Source organism: Mus caroli, chromosome 17 (assembly GCF_900094665.2).
Source record: "Mus caroli chromosome 17, CAROLI_EIJ_v1.1, whole genome shotgun sequence".
Taxonomy (NCBI): Eukaryota; Metazoa; Chordata; class Mammalia; order Rodentia; family Muridae; genus Mus; species Mus caroli.
This window is the reverse complement of record NC_034586.1, coordinates 21,414,297-21,432,445: the sequence shown is the minus strand read 5'-3', so window position 1 is coordinate 21,432,445 and position 18,149 is coordinate 21,414,297. Positions and strand designations below refer to the sequence as shown.

Below are 18,149 nucleotides of genomic sequence, written 5' to 3'. Positions count from 1 at the left end.
GGATGGAGACAACTTTCTACCCCAGACACACCCCATTTCCAAACAATCTGGCAAAAATAAAACTAAGAGGCAAGCCGGAAGAATTCCAGATAAAGCCCATCCAGCAGCCCCAGGACTCGAGTGAAACAGCTCTTTTTCTAAGTCTCGGAACTCTGTTCATTAAAGGGAACCACGTTTTGGAAGTGGAAGCAGGCGGGACCCCGAGTGAGCAACAAGGAATAAGGAAAACCCAGTAGCCCAGGCTAGCCTCAAGGTGACCTCGAACTGGGCTGCCCCTCCAGAGTGTGGGGAATACAGGCATGACTCAAAGCCAGGGCTTCCGGATGCTAGGCAATTAGAGATGGGGTCTCACTCTGCAAACTGTCCCAGCACTCCTTGTGCCTCAGTCTCCAGCCTGCTAGGATTAAAGGCGTGAACCATCCCACATGGAAACATTCTCTTTCAGATTCAATTAGTGATTTTTTTTTCACTAGATTTAAATCAGAAAAAGGGGGAAGGAAGGGAGCAAGGGAGAGATACACAGGGGAGGGGTGCGGGGGGGGGGGTGAGAATCTGATCTCATGTCCCCATTTGGGTAAACACTGACCCTAGGCCCCTACCAAATGGTTGACTGAGGCAGTCTACAGCCAACATGCCACACAGTGGTCCTCACGTGCTGGAACCAGATTTTTCTGGGCTCTCGTGAAGGATGTGATGGGACATGGTACTGGGACAGAGGGCCTGCTGTCATCCTGAGTTGACATTTTCAGGAAATGAGCTCTGTGAGGCTATTCCTCCCCTAGTGACATACCAAGAGGTTAAGTCAATAGAGACAGGCCCCAGGAAGGAGACCTAGGTTGGCTTGCTGACGGCAGCTCCCGAGCTTAAGGCTGGCCTGGCCATTGAGGCTGCCACTGACTGTGAGGATAACTTAATTAAGGAAACTGCTTTCCTGGAGCAGTGGGGCTGGGAGCAGAGCGAAAGACTGTAAACTGCAGCAGAGGGCATGCAGGCCGCTGCAGTGTCAGCCACAGGTCTGGAAACAGTTTCATGGAACCTGCTGGGCCTGGCCACCGTGCTAATCACTTCCTGCAGGCAGCTCTGCTCCCTCACTAATGGGTCTTAATAAAAACTTCCAATTGGGCCAGTAAACCCCTCATTAAGCTGTTTTTAAAGCATGAATTTAAGAGCGGCAAGGGTGAAGGGTCACATGGAGCATTTAATTCACAACGGCTGGCAGGAGGCGCTGCCACGAAGGGAAACACGAGTGTCCCCAGCGTGTAAACATCCCATGTGGCCCAGGGTCTGCCAAGGATGGCCTGACAGCAGACCGAGCTCTCCACTTGGCATGGACAAAGCTCCCTGAATCATTAGACTATGGAAAAGATATGGAAAAGAACAGAACTCACGAGATAATCTGTGGGTACCGTTCCTGCTGTGCGTGCTGCAGTGAGGCCTGGGCCCTTGTGGGCTGCATGGGAACCATGGCTGTTCCTGCAGACCCCTGGCCTCTCTCCCCTGTGACTTACCCACTGGCTTGAAGCTTTCTTGGGTTACATGCTTTAAAGCTGTCCTCACGTGAGCTCATGGTGTGTTTACAGCTAATGGGTTGCACATGATCCAAGGCAAATGCCCAAGTGCCTCTGTGGATCCCTGCATCCGGACACTGCCGGGGGGAAAGCTGACACAGCAGAACTTCTGTCCTCAGCTGATGAGGCACAGCTTCTTACTGAAATGAAGGAACCCGGGCTCATCCAAACGCTAAGGTGCCCAGTTCTTATCCTGACCATGTTGGACTGAAACAGAGATGGCAAAGGGTCTTCTAGAATCCTTCTCTGCATCCCAGGGACCTTCATACCTGGGATATCCTTAGAGTATTAGATTCGTGCTGCCCTGAGTGGTGGGACCTAGAGGACATCAAAGGCCTCTAGTTACCCCAAACCTGTGTGATCCCCTAAGGCACAGGGCTTCTCACAATCCCATACTCACACAGTAGTAGCCTGGTCTCCCTTCCCAACAGTCACCAGAGATAGTGTGACCTCTCCAGAAAAAAACCAGTGTGCCAAGGGGCCCAGGCAGCGAGAATGGGGAGTGTGGCCTACACTGTCCAAGCATCGCTTGGGAGGCCAGGCCTAGACCCCATTCACCACAATCAAAGGACACACAAAAGGGTTTTGTGTTCTAAAACCCTCCGGAGGCTTCCGGAATGTGCCACATTTCATGACTGCCTATCTGGACCTTGAGGACTTTACAGTATCTATCTATCACCCAAGAGCCTAGCTGGAGGAGGCTGTGCTACTTGGCTGGACTCTATCATGCTGTTTTCTCCCAGGCCCTCCCCAGTCCTATCAGCAGGCAGCCCCTCTAGCATGATGCCCACAAGCCATCTCCCCCAGGACAGCCCTTGGAGCCAGAGCCGTCATCCTGTTGCTCCCTGTCCCCCGTGGGCCATGCCTAGGAGTCAGCCTGGGAAGAAGACTGAGGAGACTTTGCAGACAGAGTACAGGACTCAAGCCCCAGAGATATAAGGTTGCAGTTCCCTCTCTAAACCCTTCCCAGTGCACACAGAGCTCAGCAATGGCCCGGAGCCCAGGGGAGACAGTGGCCCATGCCAGGGACAGTGACTGAGCTGGGGACAGCAGTCACACCGAGTACTGAGTGTGCTGGGATGGTGCCTGCCAGGAGCAGCCCTGTCCTTCAGGAGACCTGAAGCCCTGCGGCTCAGCCTGGAGGGCTACTGAAGTTCTAGAGAACCAGGTGACAGGACATCAGCAATCACAGTCCCTCGGGGACCGGAGTTTCCTACATCCACAGGTGACAGGAGGAATTCTTTTCCAACCCAGTCTCTGATCTGCATGTTGCCCAGACAAGTCACCACTCACCTCCAGCCCACACAGCAACTGCATCTGTCTAGAAATGAGAGTACAGTACTGGGATAGTGACAGGTGACAGAGAGGAACTCAAAGCTGCCACAGCTAAAGGGGGCCTCTGAGAGAGACAGCAAAAAATTACTAATAAAAAACTTGAGTGTGTTGGGGAACTGTGATTGTCTGAGACATAGGAGGGCACCTGAAATGAGACCTCACTGCGGGCCTCCTTACCCAGAATCCTTCACTGACAGTGGTGATGTGTACACAAAAGGCCAGTCCCCCCACATCACTGCTCACACTTGCCCAAGAACAGAGGTGACTGGGACCCTGTTGCTAGCAGAACGGAGCATGTCCCCCACGAGTCCCTGTCCACAGACCCTTCTAGATCTCATGCCTTTGAGCATTGCAGAGCTTCCTTGTTCTCCAGTGAGGGCTGGTGGGACTTTGGTATTGACCGATGGGTATTTTTATTGATTCAGTTTTAACTAATATAATACATTCATGTTAAGCTGGGTATGGTGGTTCATGCCTGTAAACTGGCATTTGGGAGGCTGAATCGAGAGGATAAGGAGTTTGAAAACAGTATGGGGTGGGTAGGTAAGGCTTCTATCTTGAAATGAATAAACAAATAGATACAAATACAGACATACTACACACAGTGAGCAGCATACTGCACGGGGCTCCGGAAGCTCGGTGCATGTCAAATCACGATTCGGGGATAAAGCCCCACAGAGAGCTACCAGCCCGCAGCTCTACATTTTGGCTCTTAGTTCACTAAAGCCTCCATGTAAAACAGAGATGACTGGTACAGTTAAGATCACACAGCCAGAAGCCGGGCGTGGTGGCGCACGCCTTTAATCCCAGCACTCGGGAGGCAGAGGCAGGTGGATTTCTGAGTTCGAGGCCAGCCTGGGCTACAAAGTGAGTTCCAGGACAGCCAGGGCTGCACAGAGAAACCCTGTCAAAAATCACACAGCCAGGATGACAGACGGTGCTCACTGGGAGATCTCCAGCTCCTGTGGGTGGCAACCTCGGGCCAGAGACGAGAAACTCCACAAGAGTTTATAACTCTGTGCATATAGGCGTTTTGCCTATGTGTCTGTGTACCATGTGTGTGCAGTGCCCATAGAGGCCAGAAGAGGGCACTGATCCCCTAGAACTGGAGTTATTTATGGTTGTGAGCCCCTAAGTGGGTGCTGTGATCTGAACCCAGGTGCTCTAGAAGAGCAGCCAGTGTTCTTGTTTTCCTTTTTGGGTGGGTGTGTGTGTGTGTCTCGAGACAGGGTTTCTCTGTGTAGCCCTGGCTGTCCTGGAACTCACTCTGTAGACCAGGCTGACCTTGAACTTACACAGATCTGCCTGCCTCTGCTTCCCAAGTGCTGGGATCAAAGGTGTGGGCCGCCATCACCTCCCGGCTGCAGCTCACTCCAGCCCTTCCAGAAAAGTCTTCACCTGGTGCATCTGCTGCCCGCCCTGTGCTGCCTACCCAGATGGGCCTTTGTTCTCTGTGACAGCAAGAGAAATGGAAGGCAGGGATACAGCAGCACCATCAGCTTCCAGGTCCCTGTACCACCAGGTAAGATGGAGCTTGTAAGTGCTGGCAGTCAAGGACGAAGACCAATGGTGACTAGGCAGGGGTTTTCCTCTAAGTTTCTGAGGGGACCACCTAGAGGTCTTCTGCTGTTAACCCCTACCCCCACCCCCCCCCCCCCACCCCCGCCCCGCACCTCTGCTGTGCATAAGAATTCCAAGTTCTTTTGTATCTTACCCCCTTCCCTGCTATGTGCCTGGAACCCTGGGGATACCCCACTGCCCACATTCCAAGATGGGGCAGCCACTGCCAAGCAGTGGCCTGAAGATGTGTGGAACACTTGCTACTTCTCATCGTGCCTGTCCTGTGACACAGCCCCAGCTCTGGAGAGTGCTGGCACCGAGCACCCAGAGTGCCTCAGACTTGACTTTTACCAGTAATGGGCAGAACCCTCTACACCAAGGAGCAAGGATCCCATGCAGATACAGGAGTCGAGGCCTCAAGGTTTCCATTTTCATAACCAGACCAAAAAGTAATCTTGTTGCAGTTTCAAATAAGCAATGTTCACTAAGAAAGGAGGGTTTGTTCCCGGAAGCGCTGGAGAACACAGGGCTCCCTGGGGGACGCTGATACAGAAATAAGAAAGAGATATGAACATCCTGGACTATTGTGTCCCGACCGGCCACAGTGATCCTGCTCTCAGCTGTGTAGGAAAGGCTCTGTCAGCACAGCTGAACAGTTTAGCAGACACACAGGGATCTGTCTACTTGGGGAACTAAAAAGGAGGGGAAACATTTACTGTGGCAGCAGACTGATGGCCTCGCATTTGCCAATGGATCCCCTTTTCTGGAACTGCAGGGAACACTCAGTAAGTGAGACTAAGACCATAGACCCGACAGTGACCTGGGACTCAGGCCTCCCTCACATCTGAAGCCACACAGTATAGGCAGGGTGTGGCCCAGACACACAGGCACAGCATGGTTAACTGCAGTGGGGTCAAGGTGCCTCCTGTGGTGTCCTTGGGTAGAACTGCAGGTCAGTAAAGACACCCTCCCCCACCCCCTCACTGTCCCCTTACAAAGTATCGTTGTCTTTTTTTGCAGGACTCTAGAGTTGGGCCAACTTGTGTGTAAGTCCCCAGGTTCTCAGCTTCCTGGCCACTTGGGGGCTGGCTTCAGACACTCTCTAGTGATTATCAACTGGTGTGGGCTGGGAGCATCCAAATGCTTTACTAGTCCAGTGCCCTGTACTCGCTACACTGCCTGCCCTGGCCAATGAACACACCTCCGTGCAGCTCAGTGGGCTACGGGACTCTAAGATGCACACTGGGGAGGGGCCTCCAGTACTTCTCCCAAATGCCTTCTCTAGTTATCACCTTAATAATAACTAACTACCATTATTCCCTGAAGTTCCCTGAAGCACAGGAGAAGATAAGGTTCTATGAAGCAGCTATGCACATCTTGCTTCACACCCTGAGACACACAGGACCTTTGTGTCCTGACCAGCCACACCAACCCTGCCCTCGGGAGCTGCCATTACTTTATTTTGTTTTATTGAGCTGGAGTCTCACTATATGGGACTAAAGGTGTGTGCTGTCACACCAGCCACCTTCTTTTTAAGATTGGCTTATGTTAATTTTATGTGCCTGTGTGCTTTGCTTGTATGCATATCTTTGCACCACACACCCGCAGTCCCTGCAGAGGCTAGAAGAAGACACTGGATCCCCTTGGAACTAGAGATACAAGTGGTTGTTAGCCTCTGTGTAGGTGCTTGGAACCCAACTTGGTTCCTCTACAGAAGCACTAAGTGCACATAACGTCTGAACCATCTCTCCAGCCGAGCATCTCTGTTATTATCCAGTGCAGTGCCTCACCTGGGAGCCCCCAGTCACAACCCACCCTAGCTGCTCACTTCTACCAGAGCACAAATGTCAGGACTTGCCAGCCTGCTAACAAACTGTAGAGCCATGCCCACACCCCAAGAGCCAGCAGTAAGGATTTAAACATGAGATAAGCCCCCATATCCGAGATGCATGGAGATACATACCCCAACACACAAGGCAAGCCCCCACACAGGTTTGTTTCTGCATGATTGTCACTTACCAAAAGAATACCTGAAACACACACAAAAAAGAAAGAACATTAAGACGCTGGCTTGGTTGTATACGTTAAACCATTATGCTTACCCACTGAGCCAAACCCACTTGTGAGCGTGGGGCAGTGTGGGGCCCGGGAGACACATCTCCAGCAGGATCAGCTGCTAGGCACTGGGTAGGCAAAGCTGGGGGAGACAGGGCCGAGAGGCCAGCAAAAGACACTGTGGAGTGAGCAGATGCAAGATTCTAATTGGCTGCCACTGCAAATGTTATACCCCAGGACCTCAAGATGGGGGTGCTTGGGTATCTTGACACAGATTACTGGAAGAGAAATTACATCAAAGGAACATGGCAGGCTCTGCTGCCGCAGTGTCCTTTACTTTATAGTCACAGTGGGAAGATGCCTGGGACTCTGATGCTGGGACCCATCATGCTGGACAGTGATGGGTGTGCTGGCTTGAATGAGAAGGGCCCCCAAAGTCTCCTGTATTTGAATGCTTCGTCACCAGAGGGTGTCAATATTGGAAAGAATTGTAAGAGTTAGGAGGTGTTACAGTGGGTGTGGTGGTGCATAACTTAATCTCAGCACTCGGGAGGCAGCAGGTAAATCTCTGAATTCAAGGCCATGATTTTCAGAACAGCCAGGACTACACAGAGAAACCCTGCCTTGACTAACCAAAACCAAAACCAAACCAAACCAAACCAAACCCCAAAAAACCCGAGGTGTGGTCTTGCGGGAGGAAGTGTGTCAATGGGGTCACTGGGGATGAGCTTTGAGGTTTCAACAGCCCATGCCAGGTCGGGCTCTCTCTCTCGCCTACCAATCAGGATATAGCACTCAGCTACTGCTCCAGTGCCTGTCCTGCATGCGTGATGATAATGGGCTAACCCTCTGAAACTGCAAGGCCCCAATCAAATGCTTGCCTTGGTCACAGTGTCCCTTCGTAGCAATAAAACAACAACTTAGTCACTAGGCAACGCTCTGTCACTGAACTGCACCTCCAGTGTGTCCCCACTCCCAATGCCATCCATACCAAACATGCACACCTATTTTATTGTGAAAGAAAGACACACTGGCGCATGCTACTCATGAAGGGTCCTAGAACACCATGCGGAGGGTGAAGCCAGGCACAAAGCCACATACTAAGGGATTCCGTCCACAGTAAATGCCGGGGCACTTAAGCACCATCGGTGTAAATGGAAAGCAGTTCTTGGTTACCAGGGGCCATGGGAGGAGCGGGTTCATGGGCTAAGATGCAGGGTTCTCTTGTTGAGATGAGAATGCTTTAAACTTTATGGCAAGGTTTTGTGAAGCCTGAATACATAAAGCCACTGACTTGTGAAGTTTAGTTTTGGTTTGTCCTACTCCAATTTCAGACAGAGTCTTGCTGTGTAGCCTAGGCTGTCCAGCAACTCACTGTGTAGCCCAGGTTTGTTTTGAACTTGCTGCCTGCCCTGAGTGGTAGGATGAAAGGCATATACCGCTTGACTCATGCACATTACGTAGATATGTGTCTGAGCTACATCCCAGTGACTAAGAAAAGCTGAATGCAATGTGTGCTAATGAAAGGAAAGAGCCTGAGACCTGCTGTGGGGTCTGAACTCACTGAGCAGGCCAACAGCCTGCTGCTTCTGAAACTAAGTCAAGTGATGCCCTGCCTGGCAGAGATACACGCTGTTCTCAGGTAAAACAAGAGTGCTGGAGGCTTTTTTCTTTTAACCACAGATGCTGGAGGCAGTGAGTACATCCTCTGAGCACCGTACTACATGTTCATAGAGGAGACAGTTAAGTGAACAGCACACTTACTCGCTCCTACTCATAGCTAAGCCCAAAAACACACTATGTGAAGACCTAAGTTTAAATCCCTAGGACCTGAGTAAAAGCTAGGTATGGATGTATGTGTTTGTAACCACAGCGCGCATGCTTCTGTGTGTGTGTGTGTGTGTGTGTGCGCGCGCAGGTGCACGTACATGTGTGGGCACACACACACACTTTCTTACTTGCTTTTGTGAGGAATTTTGTCAAAGCAAGGAGAAAAACAATCACTACAGATCCCATGCCCTCACCCGCTTCCCATATGTACACATTGATAATGCTTGCCACATCCACAGATTTCTCCAGCACGCCTTCCTGTGGTCCATAATCTCTCTGCCCTTGGAGATCCTCTGAACTCTAACACCTCCACTAGTCCTACAGGGCCCCATGAAGGCAAGTTTTGAGCCATGGCCCGATGTAATATTTGGCATAGGCTGCAAAGACTCTTCTTGGTAAGGGTAGAAGGGCGATGTTTTTCAAAGTCCTTCTGACCTCAGTGTGTCCACCAGCTGCCCAATGATCTCTGTCTCCATCTTATCAAAACTCACGGCTCAAGCAGGCTGGCAGCATATTCTCAAGGGGACACAGATCTCTAAGTACAATTACACATTTTATCCCCAAAGAGAAAAGCCAGAGTTTGGCTCAATGGTGACAGCAGCCTCTGCCAAGGCCTAAGCGTTTTGTGATACACCCCTGAACAAGCTCACTGTGGCACTTCAGTGGCCAGGAGGTAGGTATATGTCCAAAGGGCTAGGGGACAGGCTCTACTTACCAGATCTGCCCTACGTTGACCAGGGACATGTAGAGGGCCCAGAGGGCAGTCATGAGTATCATGTTGGCACAGCCGGTCACCAGGACAAAGGACGAGAGGCCCAGCCCAAGAAGAGCAATGAGGTCCAGGTTGAAGTTCATGTCTGACCAGTCCAACAACCACATAACAGTTGGTGTGTAGGTCCAGGCAGTCCAGCCACTGCTGCCCTGGAAGTACTCCTGGACATTCTTCAGGTACAGTTTGCAGGGCAGCAGGCCCCGGTCACCGATGAGGGCCTTGTTCTGATTGAACGCCACCAAGAAGGCCACAACTGGAAGACATACAAATGCAAGAGTTGTGAGTAGGGTCAGACCACCCCTCCATGGGCTCAGGGATGCAAGTAGGAACTGGGTCCCTGTGGGAAAAGGAGATGCTAGTGGCTGGGTGACGCAGGGACAGGTGAGACAAGTGGGCATGCATGGGCCCCCATGAACACAAGTGTACACGAATAAGATCAACTTCCACAGACCCAAGGGGACACAGGCAAGAACAGGCCTCCATGGGTACAGGAGAAGAGGCCCTTGGGTGAGCAGGGGATGAAGAGATAATGGCCCTACAGTCACAAGGACATACGAGGAGGATATGGCTCCACGAACATAACATAACATGTTCCAGTTTGCTTTCTGTTGCTGTGATGAACACCATGACTTCAAGCAACTTAAAAAACAACTTAAGGGCGGAAATGGCTTATTTCAGCTTATGCTTCCAGGTCACAGATCACGGAGGGAAGTCAGAGCAGGAACTCAAGCGGAAACCGTGAAGTAATGCTGCTTACCACATAGCCCAGGACCACTTGCCTTGGGATGGCGCCGCCCACAGTGAGCTGGGTACTCCTGCACCAGCTATCAATCATTACCATCGATGTCCCACGGACACACCCACAGCTCAGTGTGAAGGGGCAATTCTTCACCCGAAATTCCTTCTTTCCAGGTCAAGTTGACAATAAACACTAACCAGGGGAGGTCACAAACAGGCAACGGCAAGGGCCAGCAGCCTTGGCTACTCATGAGATTGTGACAGCCCGAGCTCAGAGTCCATTCCTAGGATCTTCCCTTTCACAGGGCACTTCCACTGCTTCCGGGTGTTCAGCTATGTGTGCCTAGTGCAGGGTGGGGGAGGAGTAGAATACAGCAAAGGAAAAGGTATGAGAGAGGAGAGGTAAGAGGCGCACACACAGACGGGACATGCAGAAGTGTCTTCATTAGCAAAAGATGGTCTATGTGGATGATCCCAAAGAACTTACAAAAAACAAGACAAAAATGGCAACCATTAGCACTAATGGTTAATTAATCAAGATCATGGAATGGGTCACAAGGTCAGAACAGAAGAACCGACTGTGCTCTTATATACAAGCAATGAACAGCATCATCTAAATTTGAAAAGAAAAGAAAAAAAAGAGCCAGGCAGTGGTAGTGTACACCTTTAAAGCCCGCACTCAGGAGGCAGAAGCCGGCAGATCTCTGAGTTCGTGGCCAGCCTGGTCTACACAGTGAGTTCCAGGACAGCCAGAGCTACACAGAGAAACCCTGTCTCAAAAAAAAAAAAAAGTATAAAAGCAACTGGAAATAGTGCAAGTACAAATCTAATAAACATAAGACGGCTCCATCTGTGGGAAACTGTAAATCACAGGAGAAAGAGAGAAGTGATTGAGGGTGTGGCGAGCTAAGCCACAGCCATGTCCTTGAAGAGCTGCACATGTCAGTGAAACCACAATCAACCATCTCAGCCACACACACACCGAGTCTGTCTGTAGGTCCTGACGGGCTGATTCTGACAGCATATACGAACTGTAATGGAAACAGAAGAGCCAATGTAATCAGAAGAGGAAGAGACTTGTGGCGTTCACGGTGACCATCTCCAGGATTCACTGGACAAATCTACACTAATCAAGATGTGGTGGCTTGAATATGCTTGGCCCAGGGCGTGGCACTATTTGGAGGTGTGGCCCTGTTGGAGTAGGTGTGTCACTGTGGGTGTGGGTTTAAGACCCTCATCCTAGCTGGCTGGAAGCCAGTATTCTGCTAACAGCCTTCAGAACAAGAGGTAGAACTCTCAGCTCCTCCTGCACCATGCCTGCCTAGTTGCTGTCATGCTCCTGCCTTGATACTGGATTAAATCTCTGAACCTGTAAGCCAGCCCCAATTAAATGTTGTCTTTATAAGAGCCACCTTGGTTATGGCGTCTGTTCACAGCACTAAAACCCTAACTAAGACACAAGATAAGGAGAACTGGGGAGAAGGAAAAAAAAGAGGAGGAAGAAAGGAGGAGAGAAGAAAATGAAGAAGAAAATGAGAAAGAAGAAAGAAAAAGGAAAAAAAGAAGATGGGGGAAGGCAGAGAAGGAAAAGGAGGAGAAGGAGAACTAGAAACAGAAATCGGTGGAGGGGAGCGGAGGCCAAGCAGTGGATTCACACACACTCACAAAGTTGCAAAGACAATGTGCTGAGGAAATAGAATCAACAGCTGCAGCTGGACCAACTGCTACAGTTTAAATGTGACTGGACCCCAAGATTCCTTATTCCTTAGTGTGGCAGTGCTGCAGGATCAGGAAGCTGTGGAGCCGAGTGGGAAGTCTCTAGACTAGCCCCACTCCATCACCCTAGTCCCTTGTTGCATAAGAGTGGGCTTACTGTTGTTATGACAGTGCCATCCATTAAAAGATGACTTAGCAGAGAGTGCCCACCAGAACTACCACCATGGTATATATACTTCTCCTGCCAAAACCAAGCCAAAACAAAACCTGAGCAAAATGCACCTCCATCCATACCCAGGCCCCTAAGCAAGCTAATATCAAATCCATGTGCAAAAGGATGGCCTCAGACAAACTTAACACCTTAACATAAACATTAATTCAAGAGGTCCACTGCCTGAATGAGGTACAGATAAAACCAAACAATTAGAAGCAAATACAAAAGAAAACCTAGGCTGTGCCTGGCGGCTCATGCTTGCCATCCCAGCACTCACGTAGTTCAACTGTGAGTTCAACAAACCAAAAGGGAAGGGGGATGGGAGGGGCAGCAAAGGTTTTAGACAAAACACCAAATGACCAGTTCATAGCTATCAAGGGCGCTTTCTGTTTTCTCTCCTCAGTTAAGAGGCCAACCAGACCATATGTAAATGAGGAAAGGTGACCAAGCAAATACAAGGAACATATACAGCCAATGCTTGGACACACACCTAAACCTCCCTGGAGTGGAACTATCTTGCTCTCACACAGCTTCCTCATCACACTTGGGGAGATCGATAGGCTGAGCAGAACTACCCCACGCCCCAGACACTGCGGTCCCACAGCTGAGGCTGGAAAGTCCTGTGCCGTGCGTATTCATGTCCAGGGCCCAGTCCTTCCCAAGAGCAGCAGTAGACAGATCGTATCAGTTGCCCAGTGTCCCCTCTCCAGCCTCCTGAGTGTTCCTTGGGGTTCAAGAAAGACATTGTCCAGGAACAAGCCTGGTGCCTAAAATACACAGGCCCTGGGTGTAGTAAATAGACAGCAGAGCTAAAGCCAAGGGCTTGTCACTCACAGCCGTTCGCTTACTAAGCCAAACCCTGAATGCATTCTCTCCTTTGTCAGTAACAGTGGTGTCACTGGACACGTGCACAGTGTGATGCAAGAACAAGGTGCACGGCAGTTGATACACAGGGTGAGCATTCTCAGGGGCTAGAGGCCAGGTATCAGGGTGATGAGTGACTCTTTACTGCAATCCCTACAGGAAAACCACTCTCAAGTACTGGCATGCCCTGGCTTCCATGGCTTCCCTGTGGTAGCCGCTTTGGGAGATTAAGCCATGCGCACTTGCCCTGTGGGGAGCTCGCCCTTGCCATCTGGGAGCAACCTGGGACTGCTGTGATCGGAGTCACACAACACCAGGTGGAGTGTGCAAGCCTGCAGCTAAGAGGCAGGCTCTGGGGCTGGCTTTGAGGAATCACTGGCAGACCCCACAGCACTGTTACTCATCCACAGACTTCTGACCAACACCTTCCTTAAAGTCATTATTTATCTTTGACACGGCCTTGCTATTATGTAGCTCAGGCTGGGCTCAAACTCCAGACTCCCTGCCTCTGCCTTTCAAGTGCAAAGATTATAGGCAACGGGTGCTTTGGACATACTGTGCTTAAGGAAAGACCTGTAGATCCCACGCTCCTAATACGGGGAGCCTCAGAATGCACTGGACTGTATTTAATTACAAGTCTTTCTATAGTAGAAGCAGTGCCAATTCAACATTCAGGTGAACTAGCTGGACAAGTATTATTTTGAAGGGATCTCAGAGAATAGCTCATGGTCCAGTGAGGTCCAGAGTCTTTTAGAAGAAACTACATCTGGGACTGCTGGTTATCCAGCAGCCAGGAATCATGAAACCATGATACAGGAAGATGGGATAAGGAACCAATAAGGAAGCAAAGCACATTGCACACACACATTGCACACACACACACTGAGCAGCCACTGGAAATATCTGCCTGAGTGAGGAGCTCACAGCCTTTTTGTTTTGTTTTGTTTTGTTTTTTTGAGACAGGGTTTCTCTGTATAGCCCTGGCTGTCCTGGAACTCACTCTGTAGACCAGGTTGGCCTCGAACTCAGAAATCCACCTGCCTCTGCCTCCCGAGTGCTGGGATTAAAGGTGTGCGCCACCACGCCCGGCCTGAGCTCACAGCCTTTTGTGTCAAGCTGAAATGCTAGATCCTATACTGACCAAAGGTGACATTGCCCACCCGAGAGCCCAAGAGCTTATCTGCCAAGTGTCTTCAGCACAAAGCCACCAGGTGCCACTGTACCTTTCAATTCTATCCCTCCTGTAGACTCCCTTCATCTTGCTCTGAGTGTGTCAGTACCACCGTTCCCAGGATTCCTTAGTATTGCATGGGATAAAACAGCACAAGCCTGGATAGTTTTTTTCCACCAGCTTTAGAGAGAATGAGTGGAAACTCAGGCAGGCAAACACACGGGACCGTTTGGTTAAGAACTCCAGTTCTCCAATGCACCCGGAAGTAGCCAGTCCATCACACAAAAATGCATATGAGCCTGACTCTCCACCCGAGAGCCACATGGACACAGCCCAAAGCCTGAGATGACTCTTCTGAAAGATGCTGAAGGTACACCATGCACGAGCCTGGCATGTCCTGGGTCCTGGGGCTTACTTAGCATTCAGTTTTGCCTTCCTTACTAAAAGGCTGGGCCATGGCCACCAGTGTCCACATAGTCACTGGGCCACCCCCTAGGTATTAGAAATTAGGGTGAGGATTTGGAACCCACAGTTACTCCCACCAGACAGATGTCCACAGGCAGGGCAGGCCCAGTGTGAGTAGACTGGCGCTCAGCCTCAGCTGGGGGTTCAGGTGTCACGATAGTGACTTGTTTGGAACTGGTTCTATATGACATCTCCTGGCCCACGACCTCTGTGGGTAGCAATAACAGGCCAGGAGCTGAGGGGACAGTAAAGAAACATCAGTGCCCAGTGTAGTGGTACATACCTTTAATCCCAGCACTCTGGAGGCAGAGGCAGGCAGATCTCTGTGAGGAGTTCAAGACCAGCCTGGTCTACAGAACAAGTTCCAGGGCAGCCAGGACTATGCAGAATAACCCTGTTTTAAAAAACAAACAAACAAACAAACAAGCAAACAGAAACCAAACCAACAACAACAAAAACCAAAACCAAAAAGAGGTGTGTATGGGGGACACCAGCATGCCTGCCAGTATCTTTGATTCTGCTTTTCCTGAAGTGAAGGAGGCCGCGACTCTTTAGGCTCAGGTAGGTATGGGATGCTGCAGTGGACTGTAAAGGTCTGCAGAGCCAGAACCTAAGCAGAACCTTGGAGTCCTTCCAGAGCTGACCTGCTTGAACCTCACTTCTTGCCTACCAGTGAAATCTGGCTAGATAGATCCTTGGTCCCTCTGCCAGGTGCCCTTCCAAGTAGGTCAGGTTAGAGCTGTTGCACAACCTTTGGGTCCTGTGGGGGACCCACTGAGAGACAGCAAAAGGGGCGAGGCTAGGTCTAAGTGGCAGGCTAAAGACTCGTCATCTCCCCTAGGGCTTCGGAACAGGAACAGAATTAGCATCGTCTCGCCACTCCCAGGGAGCAGGCAGAGGGAGTGCATGGGGACTGCCTTCGCCTCTTACACGTGCTAAGTGGGGCTGTGGAGAGGCAGGGATTGGGGTGGGGTCCCAGGAACACGCCGAGGAGGGACCTGACATAAAGTTTAGGCAGCCACTGAGTGGGAGGTGAGAAAGTGGGATCCGGAAGCTCACAGAAGGGCAGAATGGTTTTAGTGCAGGATCCTTGAAGCCTATAGAGGGGCAAACGGGAGTCCGGAAGCAATCAGGGTTTGGGACCAGGTCACAGGATGCCGGCAACAGCCCGCTCCCACCGGACACTCACAGTAAATGAAAGCGAGGGCCCGCAGGAGCACGATTCTAGTCAGCCAGAAGGTGCCCGTGTGCAGCCGAGCTGGAGAATCTGCGGGATCTCTAGCCAGAGAAGGTGGCGACGCTGGACTGTGCTCCGCACCCCCGACCTTCCGTTTTCTCAGCGACCCCTCGGGCGCAGCCATTACTAGGCAGTCTGGGCGCATGAGCACAAAGGGCGGTGCGCTCGGAGGCCACGCCCACAAGCCCGAAAGGCCACACACGCTCCCCTGGATGACACGCGGACCTCTTGCAGCCAAGGCCCACGCGCCACGCCCTCTCTGGGCGGTCTCGCCTAGCGGTGGGCGTCTCCGTGGTGGCTTCAGTATTTGCAGAGAGTGAAGCGACACGGGAAGGAGCTAGTGACCGCAGGCCCCGTCCTAGGTGCGGATCTGCTACTATGTAGCAGGGAAGGCCAGGCCTGTGGCTGTGGCAGAGCGGGGTTTTCTTCCTGTATTCCTCTTGCTGTCCGCTGCCCAGGAAGGCGCAGATTATACTATAGGACAAGTGACAGGAAGAAACCTGAAATTTGCCCTGGAACCTCCTTTCTCTTCTTCCTAAATCTCCTTGTCTGTGGTCCCCAGAGACCTCAGTATACAGGTGGCACCTCTACGAAGATCTAGGACCATGTTCAAGCTATTTATGGGGCCACTGGACCATCAAGGACTCAGATTTACCCTCCAGTGGCATGCGCAGAATCCCAAGGAGACACACCTTCAATGCTGCTTTTATATTTGACTTTATATTTAATAGCTTAGACTGGCCTTGAGCTATAAAGCCCAGAATGACAGCAAAGAAATTGTCCTCATGAGCTGCCTCCCTCGATGCTGGTATTACATGCCACTTGCCTGATAGCAATTCTTTTTTGTGTTAGGGGCCACTCCAGCACTGCCCACAAATGATACTAGAGAGGCGTTCTGCAGCAGAGGAAAGGAGGGCCACTGGTTGTTGTTTGTTTGTTTGTTTTTTAACAACTTATCCTTAGCATCTCCTTTTTGTGATTGCTGCTTTGACATATAAGTTACCAATGCTTGCATGGTTAAACATGGCATCACCAGCCAGAGGGATTATAATGCCAACTACAGGGCTCTCTGGAACAAGGGTTATTTTCATCCATCTTTCAGAGCTTTCTATGTATTAAAGATCTTGTGCCTTTCTGAATTATCACTGTTTTTTTTTTTTTTAACAACTTATCCTTAGCATCTCCTTTTTGTGATTGCTGCTTTGACATATAAATGACCAATGCTTGCATGGTTAAACAACCCATTAATATTTATATCTCTACACCAGCAGTGAGCCTTTTGTGGGTAAGGACTGGTGTGCCGTTGCTGGGACTCTTCCCAGCCTCCAGGCTTCCTGATACTAGAGTGCTAGCATAGAAATACAGCCTACAGCGGGCGTGGTGGCACACGCCTTTAATCCCAGCACTTGGGAGGCAGAGGCAGGTGGATTTCTGAGTTCGAGGCCAGCCTGGTCTACAAAGTGAGTGCCAGGACAGCCAGGGCTACACAGAGAAACCCTGTCTCAAAAAACCAAAAAAAAAAAACCAAAAAAAAAAAAAAACAACCCCCCCCCAAAAAAAAAACAAAAACAAAAAAAACTAAACAAACAAGAAATACAGCCTACAAAGTGCTTTGGGTGTTTTTCTTTAAGTTCCCTTTTCTTTTTCTTCAGAAGCACTCCCTTGGGAGCCCAGCTGAGAATATGCCCCATTACAGATGTTGTGATAGGTAATACTAATACTTCCCACCTGCCAGGCCTCCTACAGGCCAGCATTTGCCCAAGGTCTCAAGAATTTAGAGACTGAAGGAACTGTGTATCCAGATCTTTCAATAGGAACCCTTAGCCCTGCCTCTCCTCACTGGCATATGCCAGGCATGGGATGGGCCAGCAGAGACCTTTGGGGAGGGCAGCTTTAGTCTGCACAACTTCCTCAAATTATTTCTGGAAGCCAGAGCTATGCAGGGGATAGAAGGAGAGGAAGGACCGCTCTGCCATCAGGTGTGACCCTGGGTGCTGTGGCTCAGGTGGGGACCATCCTCACAAAGAGCCCTTTGTCCTCAGCTTCCCCTTGCAGTGGTAACATTGTCCTCCCTGCAGAAGGGCACAATGGGGCATTGTGAAGAGCACAAAGTGGACCTCTTGTTCCAGCATCCAGCGCTCCAGCTGGGACTGGGACTCAGCTCTAGGGTCCCTCTTGGATTTGCCCACGGTGGGCGAGGCCAGCAGAAGGGGTCTGCAGGAAATTTGGGTCCTCGGTGGCTGGAGATTCTTGCCCCTGGCCTGCCTTTCTGGGATGCCATCTGGAACCAGCTTTCAAGCAGGTCACACAGGGCAGGGTTGAGTCAAGAAGAGGTTATCATGCTTGCCTGTTTCTGCCCGAGTTTAATACAAAGTACATTGGGAAGCTGGGTATGGTGGTGCATACCTGTGATCCCAGTACTGGTGGTGCTGAGGCAGGAAGATTACAGCAAGTTTGAGCTGAAACACACTGGAGTGTCGCTCACCCATAAGAAGTGATAAAGCCGAACATGCTATATAGTATGGATGAACCTCAGGCTGAGATGAGCCTGATACATTGTAGGATAACATGCTATAGTATGGATGAGCCCTAAGACCTCAGGCTGAGATGAGCCTGATACATTG

The 18,149-nt window shown here is 50.6% G+C and overlaps 1 protein-coding gene across 2 annotated transcripts in view; it reads right to left on the bottom strand.

Moving 5' to 3' along the window:
* The window catches only part of Lmf1 (lipase maturation factor 1), an 80,350-nt gene extending 64,657 nt beyond the window's left edge, over window positions 1-15,693 (bottom strand). The window contains exons 1-3 of one of the 2 annotated variants that reach the window (XM_021149399.2): window positions 15,478-15,693; window positions 9,064-9,373; window positions 6,483-6,493 (exon numbers count right to left, since the gene is read on the bottom strand). In XM_021149399.2, coding sequence (XP_021005058.1) covers window positions 6,483-6,493; window positions 9,064-9,373; window positions 15,478-15,670 — 514 coding nt within the window. In that variant the 5' untranslated portion in view covers window positions 15,671-15,693. Of the gene's footprint in view, window positions 1-6,426; window positions 6,494-9,063; window positions 9,374-15,477 lie in introns of those variants that run through there. The other variant, XM_029471135.1, reaches the window with a different exon arrangement.
* Between the last annotated feature and the right edge of the window lie 2,456 nt (window positions 15,694-18,149).